Source organism: Lithobates pipiens, unplaced genomic scaffold (genome assembly GCF_037356315.1).
Source record: "Lithobates pipiens isolate NorthernLeopardFrog02 unplaced genomic scaffold, aLitPip1_a1.2 Scaffold_10, whole genome shotgun sequence".
Taxonomy (NCBI): Eukaryota; Metazoa; Chordata; class Amphibia; order Anura; family Ranidae; genus Lithobates; species Lithobates pipiens.
Genome location: NW_027507686.1, coordinates 69,451,884 through 69,467,697, shown reverse-complemented (window position 1 = coordinate 69,467,697; position 15,814 = coordinate 69,451,884). Strand labels below are relative to the sequence as shown.

The 15,814-nt window shown below is 40.7% G+C and overlaps 1 protein-coding gene across 1 annotated transcript; it reads right to left on the bottom strand.

The window, feature by feature from the left end:
- Positions 1–846: 846 nt before the first annotated feature.
- LOC143932296 (microtubule-associated protein 1 light chain 3 gamma-like) lies at positions 847–14,743 on the bottom strand. Its single transcript, XM_077455819.1, has 4 exons — positions 14,506–14,743; positions 9,529–9,584; positions 3,748–3,854; positions 847–2,341 (listed from the first exon to the last, which is right to left on the bottom strand). The coding sequence occupies exons 1-4, from the start codon at positions 14,573–14,575 to the stop codon at positions 2,182–2,184; spliced, it is 393 nt and encodes a 130-aa protein (XP_077311945.1). The 5' UTR covers positions 14,576–14,743; the 3' UTR covers positions 847–2,181.
- Between the last annotated feature and the right edge of the window lie 1,071 nt (positions 14,744–15,814).

Below are 15,814 nucleotides of genomic sequence, written 5' to 3'. Positions count from 1 at the left end.
TTGATATTGATTTCGTTTAGGTCTAAATTAATCTCAACAGTTTATGGGCTGGCATGAGAAAGAAGATCCCCATCAGTCAGAGATCAGGTACTGGCATTTTACACTTTCTAACCAGGATGTTTTTTAATAAGTCAAACAGCATATGGCAGAAGGAAAGAATATGCAACATGTGGACTGTAACAAGCAATATAAAAAACATTTATAGATGTGGTAATTTGGGCTGCTAAAAATAAAGATTTTACCCCAAGGACACCTTCACTCGGGCAAGCAGGGGGCAGAGAAAAAAAAATGAAGGTTGAGCTGTAGTTTTATAGCACCTCGAAGGTGGTGTTGTACATATGCTGTAGCCACAATGCTTTGAATCATGGTCACACTTAAAATTATACTCCTATCGAGTGAACGGGGCCATGCAATATGCAATGCAGATGTTTGTGGGTTAGGGCTTTAAAGGAGGTAAAACATTACCAGTCAACCAGCCCTTTGAAAAGCAAAGTTTTTCAGAGGGTGCAGCAAGGACTGCTGCAAGTGTGAACGAGCACTTACTTTATCATTTCTCTGCACTGTGCATATTTTATATACTTTCTGAACTTCTTGTGGACATGTGTGCTTCAGTAGCAGCTAAACTTCCGCTTTACAGCGGTGACTACAGCAAAAAAGTGCCAGTGTACTGTGTGTTAGCATGGCTTGTAGCCCATTATGGTGGAAACATCATCAACCTAGGAAAGCAAGAACCTTGTTAACTGAATTACCAAGTTTAAAGGTCATTAAAAGCAGGCATAATGAAGAAAAAAAAAATACAGGAATGTATAGACGTATGTGCAATAACAGATTTGGTTTGGATTTAGATACACTTTAAGTACAATTTAGTTTTTTTATTAATGGTCATGCTGATATATTAAGCAGCTAATTAGCTATATACATACAGCATAATACATTATACTTTTATAATAATGTCCTTTTAAAATAGATGAAACGCAGAAGGGAGTTTAGCAAGACTCATGGCCACTCATTAAAGTTAGAAGAAAAGAGGTTTAACCTTAAACTACGTAGAGTGGCAAGGATATGGAATTCCCTTCCACAGGCGGTGGTCTCAGCGGGGAGCATCAATAGTTTCAAGAAACTATTAGATAAGCACCTGAACAACCACAACATACAGGGATATACAATGTAATAATAACATATAATCACACACATAGTTTGGACTTGTGTCTTTTTTTTCGACCTCACTTACTATGTAACATATGTATGAAAAGCTATCTATTGTTCCCAATGTACTGTATTGCTGAAGACATTAGTTTGGAGTAAACTGCTATAAAGCCCCATACACACGATTGGACTTTGTACAAACTTTCCTGTGGATTTCTGTACAAAACGTGTTGCCCGTGAACTTGTTAAGCATATACACGATCTGACTTTTTCAGCCAACTTTCACCAAATCACATGGTTTTTCTGCTCATTACCGCCACCTTTGGTCAACTTCTGTATTGTTGTCTGATCTTTTGCATTGGTTCTGAGCATGTGATTTTGTAAAGTCCAATGGTTTTCTGTACACACAATCGGACTTTGCTCCATCGGACTTATGTTGTTGAAAAGTTTGCACAGCCAACAAAATTCCGATGAAAACTGAAAAAGTTTGTCCGATGGAGCGTACACATGGTCGGATGTTGCCTCAAAACAGCTAATTTGCATGTTTGTTGTCAAAAAGTCTGATCGTGTGTATGGGTCTTAAAACTGCTATTTTCAACAAACTGCATTCTAGCTGATACCATTGTGCGTTTTCCAAACAGGAGCCAAAACGTTGCTTAGATTAGAGTTCTTCATTAAAAACTGACACAGGTTAAGACAGTTCTTATATATTAGGTTTCATCTCTATCCCCATATACTGTATGACTTCACTCCATGCCTTTGGTTTGTACGGTATATATTTCAGCATTGAAGCTATTGATGAAACCCTCAAATATATGTTAAAGATTATATGAATATGCTATCAGACAGTTATCACTTCCATGTGAATTGTCCATCTTCTCTTCTAAATATCTCAGGTCCTTGTTATTTGTCTGTGCAGAGGATGAACGGGGCCCGTCTAACATCACGTAGCTTGTTCTCTGCTCTGCTCCTTCACAAGGCTGAACATTTCCCAATCATGGAAAAATTATTCTTGGGGGTTTCAAGGAGGACACTTCAACCAAACACTTCATGAGACATGTAAATCACGTAGAGAAAACCATCTTGGTCCCGGTGTGTAGAATATACCTCCAGCATGGTCATTGATAAACTGACCATTTGACGTTCATTGACCATCACACAAAGAGAGCAGGAGGGAGGCAGGGAGAGTCTGCTCCTGTGAAAGAAAATGACTTTAGTACATATCATTTTATAACTTTTATTTTAGGGCCCAAAGTACCCAACATTCTTACACAAATGTGTCGAAGTACTAAAATATTTTTTTTTTTAATCTGAACTTCAACCTTACCCTCAGTCTTGCACAGTTGTATAGACTCTTCTCCCGTACAGAAATTATTTACTCTGATTTCACTGCACACTGGGAGCTTCTCTAAGTGTGCATCAGAAGCTACAACCTGCCTCATTTCCTGGCTGGAAGATGTCCAGCATCATCTGGCTCTTTCTTCCTCAGCCTCACTGTCCTTGGCATGCCCCTTTCATTCATATGCATTAAAGTGGTTGTAAACCCCTACAAACCACTTTGACCTACAGGTAAGCCTAGATTAAGGCTTACCTGTAGGTCCAAGAAATATCTCCTAAACCTATACGGTTTAGGAGATATTTACCCAAAGACAGCCACCGCTGTCTACGGCGAATCACAGCGCCGGAGCAGCGAGACCCGGAAGTCACTCCGGGATCCCTGGCAGCTGCAGACATGAAGACGGAGGACCGCTTCGGGGGCTTCGGTCTCAGGTAAGTTATTCATAATGAGCTAGTATGATATGCATACTAGCTCATTATGCCTTTGCCTTGCAGGTTGCTCCCCCCTCCCCCCAATGGGTTTACAACCACTTTAATTTATTTTAATCTGTATGCAAATGCAGTTTGCCAAGGAACATCCTCTCCTCCAGACTTTCATCCACCCATCATGATGACGTTTGTTCGCTACGAAGGGACTACGTTTAGGCTAGTAGCCAATAGCTTTGGTCTTGTAATTTGATCTGAGCATGCGTGGCACTTTGTCCGATCGGAATTCTCTACAAACGATCGGACAAAGTCATGTTGTCGGAAAATTTTATATCCAGCTCTCAAACTTTGATTACTTGGATTACCGACAACACGGTCCGATTGGACATTTTCCGTCTGAATGTCCGACCGTGTGTACAAGGGCTTAGAAAGGTAAAAAACTGGTAAAAATCATTTTGAATCACATTGAAACATGAATGGTGTTAGTAGGGCAGTGGATGGTGTCAGTAGTTTTTTATTTTTATTATTTTATTTTTTATAATTGTTTTAATTTTTTTTAGGACACCCATTGGGTTGCTTTAGTGAAATATCAGCAGAGGCAATCTGTGTCGCACGGGGTGATAAGGGTGTGCCCGTGTGCCCAGGCATTCCTGGCACAACCCCTGTGCAGGCCGATGCTGAATACATTACTGTCAAGGGTATTGTGTACAGACACAAATACAAATAAAAATATTTGGTTGCTCCAGTTATTAATGTGTCACTTTTGTTATTTGTACAACTCAGTAGTCAGTGGCCATTGCTCTTTTATCAATATACTTCTATTCCACTCCTGCTCACCTGATCATATCAACAAACTGTCCCATGGTGATTTCCGGGGGAACTAGGAATTTGATTTTCTGAAGTTGAGGCAGCACTTTTTCACGAACACTTCTCTCCACTATAACCTGTAACAGAGACATTTTTATGAAACCACTCCGGAGTGGTGCAATATGCCAATATGCTCCCTGGATTACCTCACATAGAACTGGACAATGCCTGTATAATGAGTATGAAAAATACTTGGACCTAGGTAATATTTGCCATAATACTTGAGCATGACTATGCCAAACTTACATCGCTAACACACCAGGAGAAGGATTTTCAAAAATGTGAGTTATTTGAAAATCACAGTCCTCTGGCTAAAAATAAAGATCCTCATCCATGTGCAAATTTTTATTAATGGAGTCTATTGTTTTAAACTAGGGATGCACTTAGCAAGATATTGTGCTTTGGGGTATTGAAGATTCCCTGCTTGCACAATTATTTCATTATTAGCTTTAAAGTCATACATGGATCAAAATCCAGCTGGTTCAGCAGGGACCGACCAAATTTCGATCCATGTAAAGGCAGGCTTTTTGTACAGAGGTTGATCTACCGATCTGTACAACCAGCCTGTTGTAAATGTTTTATATGATCAGTGCCGCCTACAGCTGGCAGTGCTGATCAGTGTACAGTACCTTGAAAAAGTATTCATACTCCTTGAAATTTTCCACATTTTGTCATACAACCAAAAACGTAAATGTATTTTAATGGCACATATCAGAAGTCATCTAATTAGTAAATAGAGTCCAACTGTGTAATTGAACCTCAGTATAAATACAGCTGTTCCTTGAAGCCCTCAGAGGTCTGTTAGAGAACCTTAGTGAACAAACAGCATCATGAAGGCCAAGAAAGACACCAAACAGGTCAGGGATAAAGTTGTGGAGAAGTTTAAAGCAGGGTAAGGTTATAAAAAAATATCCCAAGCTTTGGACATCTCACAGAGCACTGTTCAAGCCATCATCCTAAAATGGAAAGAGTATGGCACAACTGCAAACCTACCAAGACATGGCTGTCCACCTAAACTGAAAGGCTGGGCAAGGAGAGCATTAGATACCAGTGGCGGCCCGTGCACTGTGGGCACACGGACGCCACCCCCCTTTCAGGACGCCGGACACATGGATTCCTATGGCCGGGGCTGGGGGGGTACTTTTTGAAGCACCTGATTAGAGTCAGAGGCTCTAATAGTCTTCAAAATAGGGTGGGCCCAGGGCACAGAGAGTGCACCCTGATCCCACCCAATTGTGTGACCATAGCAAAATAATTTTCGCTATTCTCACACTAACCTTCCTCCCTGCCAGTCAGAAGGCAGGGCAGCAGACCTGTTTCCTGATTGGCCCTATTGGATGCCTGGCGCTTAGGAAGAGGAGAGGAAAAGACACGCTGGAGTAAGTCTGCTGCAGTAAGTCCCCTCTGCCAGAGCGCGTGGGGGGGTCCAGTGCTGCCAGAGCCTGCACATCTCCCTGAATACACCATCCCCACCGTGAAACACAGTGGTGACAGCATCATGTTGTGGGGATGCTTTTCTTCAGCAGGGACAAGGAAGCTGGTCAGAGTTGATGGGAAGATGGATGGAGCCAAATACAGGGCAATCTTAGAAGAAAACCTGTTAGTCTGCAAAAGAATTGATACTGGGGCCGAGATTCACCTTTCAGGAGAACAACGACCCTGAACATACAGCCAGAGCTACAATGGAATGGTTTGGCTAAAAGCACATTTATTTGTTAGAATGGCAAATTTCAGACCTAAATCCAATTGAAAATCTGTGGCAAGACCTGAAAATTGCTGTTCACAGACTCTCTTCATCCAATCTGACAGAGCTTGAGCTATTTTGCAAAGAAGAATGGGCAAAAATGTCACTCTAGATGTGCAAAGCTGGTAGAGACATACCCAAAAAGACATGCAGCTGCAATTGCAGCGAAAGGTGGTTCTACAAAGTATTGACTCAGGGGGGCTGACAAGCAACACTTTTCAGATATCTATTTGTAAAAAAATGTAAAAACCATTTATCATTTTCCTTCCACTTCACAATTATGTGCCAAATAATAAAATACATTTCCGTTTTTGGTTGTAACATGACAAAAATGTGGAAAATGTCAAGGGGTATGAATACATTTTCAAAACGCTGTATTCTGATGGAGGAGAAGTTTCCTCACTGTTAAGCCATGTACACGCGTGCGGATTTTCCTTCAGAAAAACCTTGGATGGTTTTTCCAACGAAATTCCGCTCAAGCTTGGCTTGCATACACACGGTCACACAAAAGTTTGCTAATCTTTCAACCCGTCAAGAGCGCGGTGACGTACAACACTACGATGAGTGGAGAAAATGAAGTTCAATGCTTCTGAGCATGCGTCTAATTGTTTCCGAGCATGCGTAGGAATTTTGCGGGTCGGAATTGCTACAGAGGATCAGAATTTCCGATCAAAACTTTTTCGATCCGAAAAATTGAGAACTTACTCTCAATCTTTTTCTAGCAGGAATTCGGCCAGCAAAAGTCCAATGGAGCATACACACGGTCGTATTTTCCAGCCAAAAGCTCTCATCAGTCTTTTGCTGGCTGAATTTACGATCGTGTGTATGCGGCATTAGAATACAACACCTCATGCCGCATACACGATCGGAATTTCGGCCAGCAAAAGACCGATGAGAGCTTTTCATCGGAAAATGCGACCGTGTGTATGCTCCATCGGAATTTAGCTGGCCAAATTCCCGCCAGCAAAAATTTGAGAGCATGTTCTTAATTTTCCCGAAGGAAAATCTTTCTATCGGAAATTCCGATTGTGTGTATGCAATTCCGACATGCAAAAAATCATGCATGCTCAGATTCAACTACGAGATGGAAGCTATTGGCTACTGGCTATTGAACTTCCCTTTTCTAGTCCCGTCATAAGTGTTGTACGTCACAGCATTCTTGACGGTTGGAATTTGGTGTGACCGTGTGTATGCAAGACAGCTTGAGCGAAATCCCGTCGGAAATTCTGTCGGGAAAACCATCAGAGCTTTTTCCGACCAAAATTCCGATCATGAGTACGCGGCATCAGTGGGAGTAATTCCCCGGTTCAAATTGAGTGTGTGGATGGGGGAATAAAGTCATTCTTTTCATTCAACCCACTGGTTGAATAATAAAAAAAAAATAATCATGTGTGGCCTGCTTCAGTTTTAAAAAAGTCTTGCAAACAGTAGTTAGAAGTGTTTTTAATGATCAAGTTCCAAGAAGGAGTACAAAAAATGCCCTTTAATGATCTTTTACTAGCTCTAAAGGTAAGGCAAGCCATAGATGAGATGATTTTCTTTCCTTCCACCATGGGTGGAAAGAAAAGAAAATCACTCAATTTCCAGGATCAACACAGTCAATGACTTCCTAGATAAGATTAAGCATGTGCAATCTCAACACAAACAAATGCCAAACTGACATCTGGGAAGAGAGCTAACCACAAATCATCATTAACCCACTCTCAAAGATCTTTTTACGAAATGATCAATAAAATGTGGCTAATCTCTTACCAACACAAAAAAAAGACAATCAAAAAATAAATATCTAAGTCACCTAACTCTGCCCCATCCAAGCTTGAAAATAATTAAAACAATTTTAAATTTAAATGAACAGAGGATCATATAAAAATATCTTGGAAGCTAGGGGTCAGTTCACAAAGAGAGAAATGCCGCATTCATTTTTGCCATCAAATAACTTTATATTTGATGTATAAAATAGTCAGTTTACAAAAAAAAATTATTTTAGAAAATGCAGGACCCTTTCCCTGCATTTCCTGCAGGTACAGCAGCCCATTCAAATGAATGAGCTTGTGAGCCCATGCAAACACATCTGCAGGGATACCGCATAGATGTGAACTTGGCCTTATGCCGGCCATACACGGTTCGAATTTCGAAAGAATTTTCTTTCGAAAAATCGGATCTAAGAATTTTCGTATGAATTTCGCACCATTAGTGGGCTGCAGCAACAGCCGATTTTCGTGCGGAAATAAAATGAGTAATCGGACATGTTTGAAATTTTTTGAAAAACTAACGATTTTCTAATCAATGATGGGAGAATCGTGCGAGAAATGTAATAAGAAAAGAAAATTTACGGAGATAAAAGAAAATTTACGGAGAGAAAAGAAAATTCCCGGCCAAGAAAATTATTTTCTGTAGCAACATGAGGTGAAATTGAAGGCTTGGTCGGCCGAATTTCGAAAATCAATGGTGGCATCATCAGATCACAAAAAAAAACGAATTTTCTGATTTTGAAAAGAAAATTTGTTCGAAATTTCGACCATGTATGGCCTGCATTAGACCCTTTCCCTGCAGCGTGGGTACAGCACAGTGTACCTGTGGTTTTTGTGCACGTTACCCATGCTTTGCCATAGACTTTTATGAGATTGGGTGGTTTTGTTGCATTTTCTGAAATCCCATCAAACCCCCCTGACAAGAACATACAGAAGTGTGTAGGTAGCACTCCCACTTTACAGCCGGTGTACAGTGGTGTGAGAACAGGAGGCAACACAGTACTGGACAGAGGGCAGCTATCAAACTTAACTTTTCGTATTAAAATCTGGTGATTGGTTGCTAGGATACCAAGCATTCCTATCTCAACCAATTGAAAATTTGATACAGTCTCAATTCTCCCCATCCTATAAAGTGGGAAAAATAAATCAGTAAGGCATATGAACTGATGTTTCTTTCTTGTTTTTTTGCTCCCAAAACAGTTATAGCTCAATTTATGATTAATTAGATGCAGGGCCCTCTTTAATATTGATTGGACCCTGGGCAAAACTGTTCTTGCCCCCCCCCCCCCATGCAGTTTTGCTCTCCACCTGCTCTGAGACATACAGTAAATAGCAACTAGACTCAAAATCAGTTTACTGAATCAGATCAGGCAGCTATTGCGATTGGTTGCCAGAGGTTACAGTGTATCATTACCGCTCACTGACTGGTTGCTAGAGGTTACAGCACACATTACAGCTCACTGATTTGTTGCTAGAGGTTACAGCACCTAATCTCCTCACTTCAGGGGTAATGCTATACATATGGATGCTGCCTTTATTTACATATCTATGCTGCTATTTACATATGAATGCTGGTTATTTACATGTAAACACAGGTCTGCAGGTGAGTCATCTGTACACAATAGGGCAGAGCTGGGCAGCATTAGTAGCAGCACTTCACACTGAGATATCAGGACACGGCAAGAGACAAGGAAATTTAAACTGGGATAGTTGGCAAGTATGAGGCAGCTGCTTTGGGCCCCACAACAATGACAGAGCCCTTTTTTTTGCCCTGCCTTACAAACGGCCCTGATCAGGTGTTCGAAAATGGCCAAAATAATGCGTAGATAGGGAGATTTAGCAAAAAAGGCTCTACACAAAAAATGGAAACCATCTCTTTAAGGCAAAGAGTGCTAGAAAATTAGAAATACAATGTAAGGGGTTTGTTGTTGTTGACTGCAGCTTTCTGATAGGTGCTTTGGAGGTTATTTACTAAAGGCAAATCTACTTTGCACTGAAAGTTCACTTGGAAGTAAAGTCGCTGTAGATCCAAGGGGGACATGCAAGGAAAATAAACAACAGCATTTTAGCTTGCACATGATTGGATGATAAAATAAGCAGAGCTTCCACTCATTTCAGATCTACCCCTTAGATTTAGAGTGACTGCAAATGTGCAAAGTGGATTTGCCTTTCATAAATAACCCCCTTTGTGTTTTTCTTTTCTTGTATCTAGCCGGTTAGTTTGCTTTAAAAGGACAAAGTGGTGCTACTTCTTACCGGAATTTTGCAGGGGAATTTGCTCTTTACTCTGTTTACCTCATGGATTCGACTGTCTGCAAAAATAATAGATAAATATACATCGTATTAAAATGCTTGAAGAGATTTTGACTACAATATATATATATATATATATATATATATGCAAAACACCAATAGGCAATCATACTTGTGTACAAATAACTATGATCAGACTCCTCCAGTTTTGCCTTGTAGGTTATCTGGTACCTTTGATAAAGATTATGACCGGTACCAGACACACAGATTTAAATTTGACCAGCAGAGACCGTCCAAATTTTAATCCATGTATAGGCAGGGTGGTTGTATAGCAAGGCTGATCAGTGCATTCTGATGATGGGGAAGTCTCCCGGCTGGAAGGCTCCAGAAAGCGTAGGATTCCCTCATCCACAACCCGTTGGTTGAAGGAAAAAAAAATGTATGGGCTGATCTACAGTATACAGGATAGGCATGGACACCACTGTGGCATGAGTAATTTCTCAGTTGCTTAAGTTTCAGCACATGAGCTAGGAAGACATTATTGGCTAAATGGAAGGGGGCAGTTAACCCTACGTTTCAACAATGGAGAACTGTGGTGAACCAGGTGTTGCCTCTGTACAAATTGATTCATATGGGATAGAGCTGCCATAAAAAAAAAAAAAAAAAAAAATCACAAAACCTGGGGTACTTGGGTGTAAGCTAGAGATCTAACTTTGTGATTAAAGCAGAAATATGTTACAGCAACAAATACCATAACATTAGCAGCGCTAAAATAATCCAAACATTTTAGGATTTGTTAAAAGTTCACTAAAATAGTTAAATAAGTATGAAATCCACTTTATATATAAAATGAGGCAGATGTAAATGTAGGATTATCCATCACAGAAAAAACGTTGCAGATAGTAATTCAAACCAATCGCCTCCTCCACACTGCATGTGTCACAATCCCCCTAGGGAATGCACTTACTAGATGATACTGGGTTATACGCTTATCTGTCAATGGATGATGTTTGCTCGCGGCATACACTCCATTAGATGATCCTGGGTTATACACTTGGCTTGCAATGGGTGTTGTCAGCTCTCTGCATGTAATCCATCTAGATGTTTTCTCGTCACTAGTTTCGTAATTGCTTCATCAGAGGGCATCGATGCCCTGTGACGAGGCAATTACGAAACTAGTCAGGGCCTGACCACGCAGCAACCTACATCATTGGCTTTCCTGCTTGCCTTACCTGGGAACACCGATGGAGCGGTGAGAGGTAGTCAGGAGTATCGACTTGTGATACATTGTTGTTACATGCTCTTTTATTTTAATTTACATTGTGAGTGTGCAATCTTATACCTATAGTAAATACCTTTTAGCACTGGATTACGCTATGTATATCTTTGTTCTCTCCTTGTGATGAGCAAAGATCTAGATGGATTACATGCAGAGAGCTGACAACACCCATTGCAAGCCAAGTGTATAACCCAGGATCATCTGACAGAGTGTATGCAGTGAGCAGACATCATCATCATCTGCATGCACTACTTTTGGAAATTCACTGCAACCCCATTGCATAGTACTTCTGTACCATGCGATCCGGTTGCGAGCAAATGAACTGCATTTGAGACCTGCATTTGGGTTGCCATTAGCTTAGTATTGACACCCACTGCAGACCGCAACCGCAGTGCCTTTTGAACAGTGTGCGGGAAACGGGCAAGAAACACAGGTTTCCTGCACCACGTTCTGGTGTGAATCGGCTCTTAGCCCTTGTACACATGGTCGGAGATTCCAACGGAATGTGTCTGAAAGGACCATTTTGTCGGATAATCCGACTGTGTGTGGTCTCCATTAGACTTTTTCCATCTGAGTATCCGACGGACCAAGTTTTCCAACTTGTCGGTAAAATCGATCATGTGTAGAGAATTCCCGATCTAACAAAGTGCCACGCATGCTCAGATCAAATTCCTACACCAACGCTATTGGCTACTAGCGTGAACATAGTCCCGTCGTAACGAAATAACGTCATCACGTTCTGAACGATCAGATTTTACGACAACTTTGTCCGACCGTGTGTATGCAACAGTTTCGGAAAAAATCTGTAGGAAAAAATCCGACGGATTTGGTTGTTGGAATTTCCGACTGTGTGTACAAGGGCTAAGACTTTCTATAGAGGCTTCTCTGCTATTTATGGAAGTATGTTCACAGATAACTGTCTTATGCCTCGTACCTCTGTTGAATAACCATGGATTATTATGTAAACATGTATACACACACGTGCATCACCCAGACTTGTATGTACCAAATTATTTGTTATATAACCTGTACTTCTTCTATGTGCCGCATGGAACACTGTTCTGTATTGTAAAGCTTTTCGTAGCCTCCCTGGCGGTATTCCCGAGTCTGGCTCGGGGTGAGATCTAATTACCATAAGCGGTATTCCTGAGCCAGACTCGGGATCGCATCGCTGGATCCATGTAGGGGGTTACTTACCTTGTCCCCTGGATCCAGCGATGTCTCCCCGCTGTGATCAGAGAGCTGCTGTGTCTCGCTAAATCTGTGACAGCGCTGGGCTCCGTTCCCTGCAAGCGTTGCAACGCACAAGGACTGAGTTCGGCGCCAAATTCAAAAAGTAAAATACACAGTATAGATACAGTTAACTGTAATCTTACAGATTATAGTGCTGTATCAAATAATTACACATCCCTTTGTCCCTAGTGGTTTGTCCAGTGTCCTGCATGCAGATTTATATTATAAATACTGTTCTTTATGCCAGGAAACTGGAGATTGTCCATAGCAACCAAAAAATGTCCGTTTACATCAAAAGTGGTTATAGACCAACTAGAAAACAGTGATAATAAATTAGAATCACTCGCAAAATTGAGCTATAGTAATTTGTGGGGAAATTCGTCATCAAACACTAAAAGTAATGACAGCGACAATTCTGCAACTCAGCATATTTCAGGGTTTTCGATTTGATTACATTATTGAATCATTTTTATTATTATTTGTTATAATTATTTATAGGTATTTATTTTATTATATATATATATTATAATTTATGATTTCATATTTCACATTTTATCATACCCGGGATGTCTATTAGACTCTTGTTTGGACGGATTTAAGTGAATTATTTCTTAGCTCTTGTACACACGGTCGGACATTCCGACGGAAAATGTCCGATAGTACCATGTTGTCGGATAATCCGACCGTGTGTGGGCTCCATCGGACTGTTTCCGTCGGAATATCCGACCATCAATGTTTTAGAGCAGGGCTATAACATTTTCCGACAACATGATCCGATCGGACTTTGTCCGATCGTTTGTAGAGAATTCCGATCGGACAAAGTGCCACGCATGCTCAGATCAAATTCCTAGACCAAAGCTATTGGCTACTAGCCCGAACATAGTCCCATCGTAATGAAATAACGTCACCACGTTCTGAATGATCAGATTTTCTGACAACTTTGTCCGACTGTGTGTATGCAACAATTTCGGACAAAATCCAACAGATTTGGTTGTCAGAATGTCCGACCGTGTGTACAAGGGCTAAGAATTACAGGCCCACAATATAAAACACCAAATTTTCATGCAAAATAATGGTACCGTTTTCAGCACCTAAAATCTGACATAATCATACCACCAGAGAGGTTAATAAAAGGTTTCTGTTAAAAAACAAGAAACTCCAGCACATGCTTCATTGTCTCCTGGGTTAGTGCAGTGTGGGTGCAGAAGGGTAATTATGCTGTAGGATAAAGAGTATCTCTAGACATCAGTGCCAGGACAAGGTCATCCAGCACCCAGGGCAAAGATGCCAAGCTGCGCCCCCCACCGCTTCCCTTAGGGTTAGGGTCAGGGCCCCCATCCCTGCAATAAAGCATTGCGCCCAGGGCAGTCTCCTCTTCTGTCCACTCCTTGTTCCAGCTCTGCTAGACATGTTAGCCCTTGTACACATGGTCGGAGATTCCGACAACAAAATCCGTCGGATTTTGTCCGTCGGATTTTGTCCGACGGATCTTGTCCGACGGATCTTGTCCGACGGATCTTGTCTGAAACTGTTGCATACACACGGTCGGACAAAGTTGTCGGAAAATCCGATCTTTCAGAACGTGATGACGTAATTTCGTTACGATGGGACTACGTTCAGGCTAGTAGCCAATAGCTTTGATGTAGGAATTTGATCTGAGCATGCGTGGCACTTTGTCCTATTGGAATTCTCTACACATGATCAGAGTATGTCCGATCGGAGCATTTTGTCAGAAAATATTTCCGGCAAGTTGGAAAAGTTGGTCCGACGGCAACAGTCCGATGCAGACCACACACAGTCGGAATATCCGACAAAACGCTCCGATCGGACACATTCCATCGGAATCTCCGATCGTGTGTACAAGGGCTTAGACTACTTGGATCTCCATCCACACTCGTTTGTGTGGATGGAGAAATCTGTCTTTTCATTCATTGGTCTGGCTGAACAAAAAAAAAACTAACCATGGCCAGATTTCATCTCAGGTTTCTACAACATACAAATTTAAGAACTATGAGAGATTACACAGGAAGTATGCACAGAACTCAGGACAGCTCTGAATTTCTGACATAAACTCAATTTTTTTATTTTTTTTGCATTTACCAAACAGATATAACAAAATGCTTCCAATGATACATTTAACAGACTAAAAAGGGACCAAGTAAGAGAATTTCATTGTTAGTGTTTCCATACTGTACTCTTTAAAGTTTGCACAGCATGGGGAATTTTGCATTAAAATGAATAAAGAAGTCGTATTTCTTATTTTATATTTAACGTAACTGCACATTGCACATGGATCATTCCCTGTCCTAAGAAAAGAGAGCTTACCCATGATCCAAGCGTTAATAATATAAAGGCTACAATAAAATTATAATATTAATAATCTTCCAGAAAGGAAATCAGAAAGCTCATGCTCAATTTTATAGACCCCCATTACATACACCATTGCATATCATTGTAGCTCTCCATACCTAGTCGTTTTCTTTGCTTGAAGGATAATAGGTTTAGTTCCAGGCTGGTGCTGCTCCCAAGTGGGGACATTTTCTCTGTGTGTGGCCCTCAGTCTCTCTATGTGTGGCCCTCAGTCTCTCTATGTGTGGCCCTCAGTCTCTCTGTGTGGCTCTCCATCCACAGCCATCATCCTTGCCTTTATAAGTAGTAAGCAGCTGAAACCAGTTACATCTGGCAGCTCACACCCTCCTTGTTCCAAGAATGCCTAAATTACCTTCTACATGCCTCACACCTAACTGTAGAACTGACCTCAGCAGTACCAGCACTAGGGATTGATGCTCTCTGCACAACATTACTGAAAGTTCTGATCAGAAGACACATAGACAGCAGAGGTCACACCTATATGTAAGAACTGGATGTTCTATATATAGGGTATTTAGAAGCCTTGTATTCTTTGGTCAGGAAAAATAGACTCGAAAAACAACTAAAAAAAAATATTCTTGAGTACAGTAAAGATTAACTTTTTGAACCTTTTACATCTCTATGACTAATGTGACTTGTTTAAGACAAAATAAGGCCTTGGGTACACTGAAGAGACAATTGGAGTAAAATACGCCTATTGTTGGTGTCAGTAAAATAAGTCCTACCATTAGTGCTAGATAAACACCAATGACGAGGCTTACTTTATTCCACTGTCACTAATGACGGGGCTTATTTTATCCCACTGACACCAATGATGGGAATTATTTTAAGCCACCGACACCAATGACAGAGCTTACTTTATCCCACCGACACCAATGACAGAGCTTACTTTATCCCACCAACACCAATGATGGGGCTTATTTTATCCCGCTGACACAATGGTGTGACTTATTTTATACCAGTGACACTATGATGGGGCTTATTTTTTTCCCACTGACAACAATAGGGTTTATTTTTCTCCCACCTCAATGATGGGGTTACTTTTTACTGTCACTAACACCACATCAATGGGAATAAAATATGCCCCATTGCTGGTGTTAGTAGTATAAAACTCTCCCATTATTGCTCTCAGAGCAATAGTAAACATTATGAGCAAAATACAGCGCTACCCAAATATAAATATAAAAAAATAATAATTCATACCATATTAAAAAAAACTATTTCAAAACTAAGTGCAATAAATTAATACAAGGGTTCTGCACTTTCTTAACTCTAGTAAATATAAAACAAAAGTGTGGAAACTTTTTGAAGACCCTTTGTACATCAATAAATACACAGTGCCTTGAAAAATAATTTTGTTTATGTTGATATGTTGTTCACGTTTTATGCACATATAAGATTCATGCT

What these genes read in the sequence shown, in the direction of transcription:
- LOC143932296 (XM_077455819.1), bottom strand. Translation starts at nt 14,575, where the DNA reads ATGTCCCCACTTGGGAGCAGCACCAGCCTGGAACTAAACCTATTATCC. An exon ending in AATTCCCCTGCAAAATTCCG is followed by an intron (nt 3,855 to 9,528) that starts GTAAGAAGTAGC and finishes TCTCTGTTACAG; the next exon opens with GTTATAGTGGAGAGAAGTGT. An exon ending in CAGTTTGTTGATATGATCAG is followed by an intron (nt 2,342 to 3,747) that starts GTGAGCAGGAGT and finishes TTTCTTTCACAG; the next exon opens with GAGCAGACTCTCCCTGCCTC.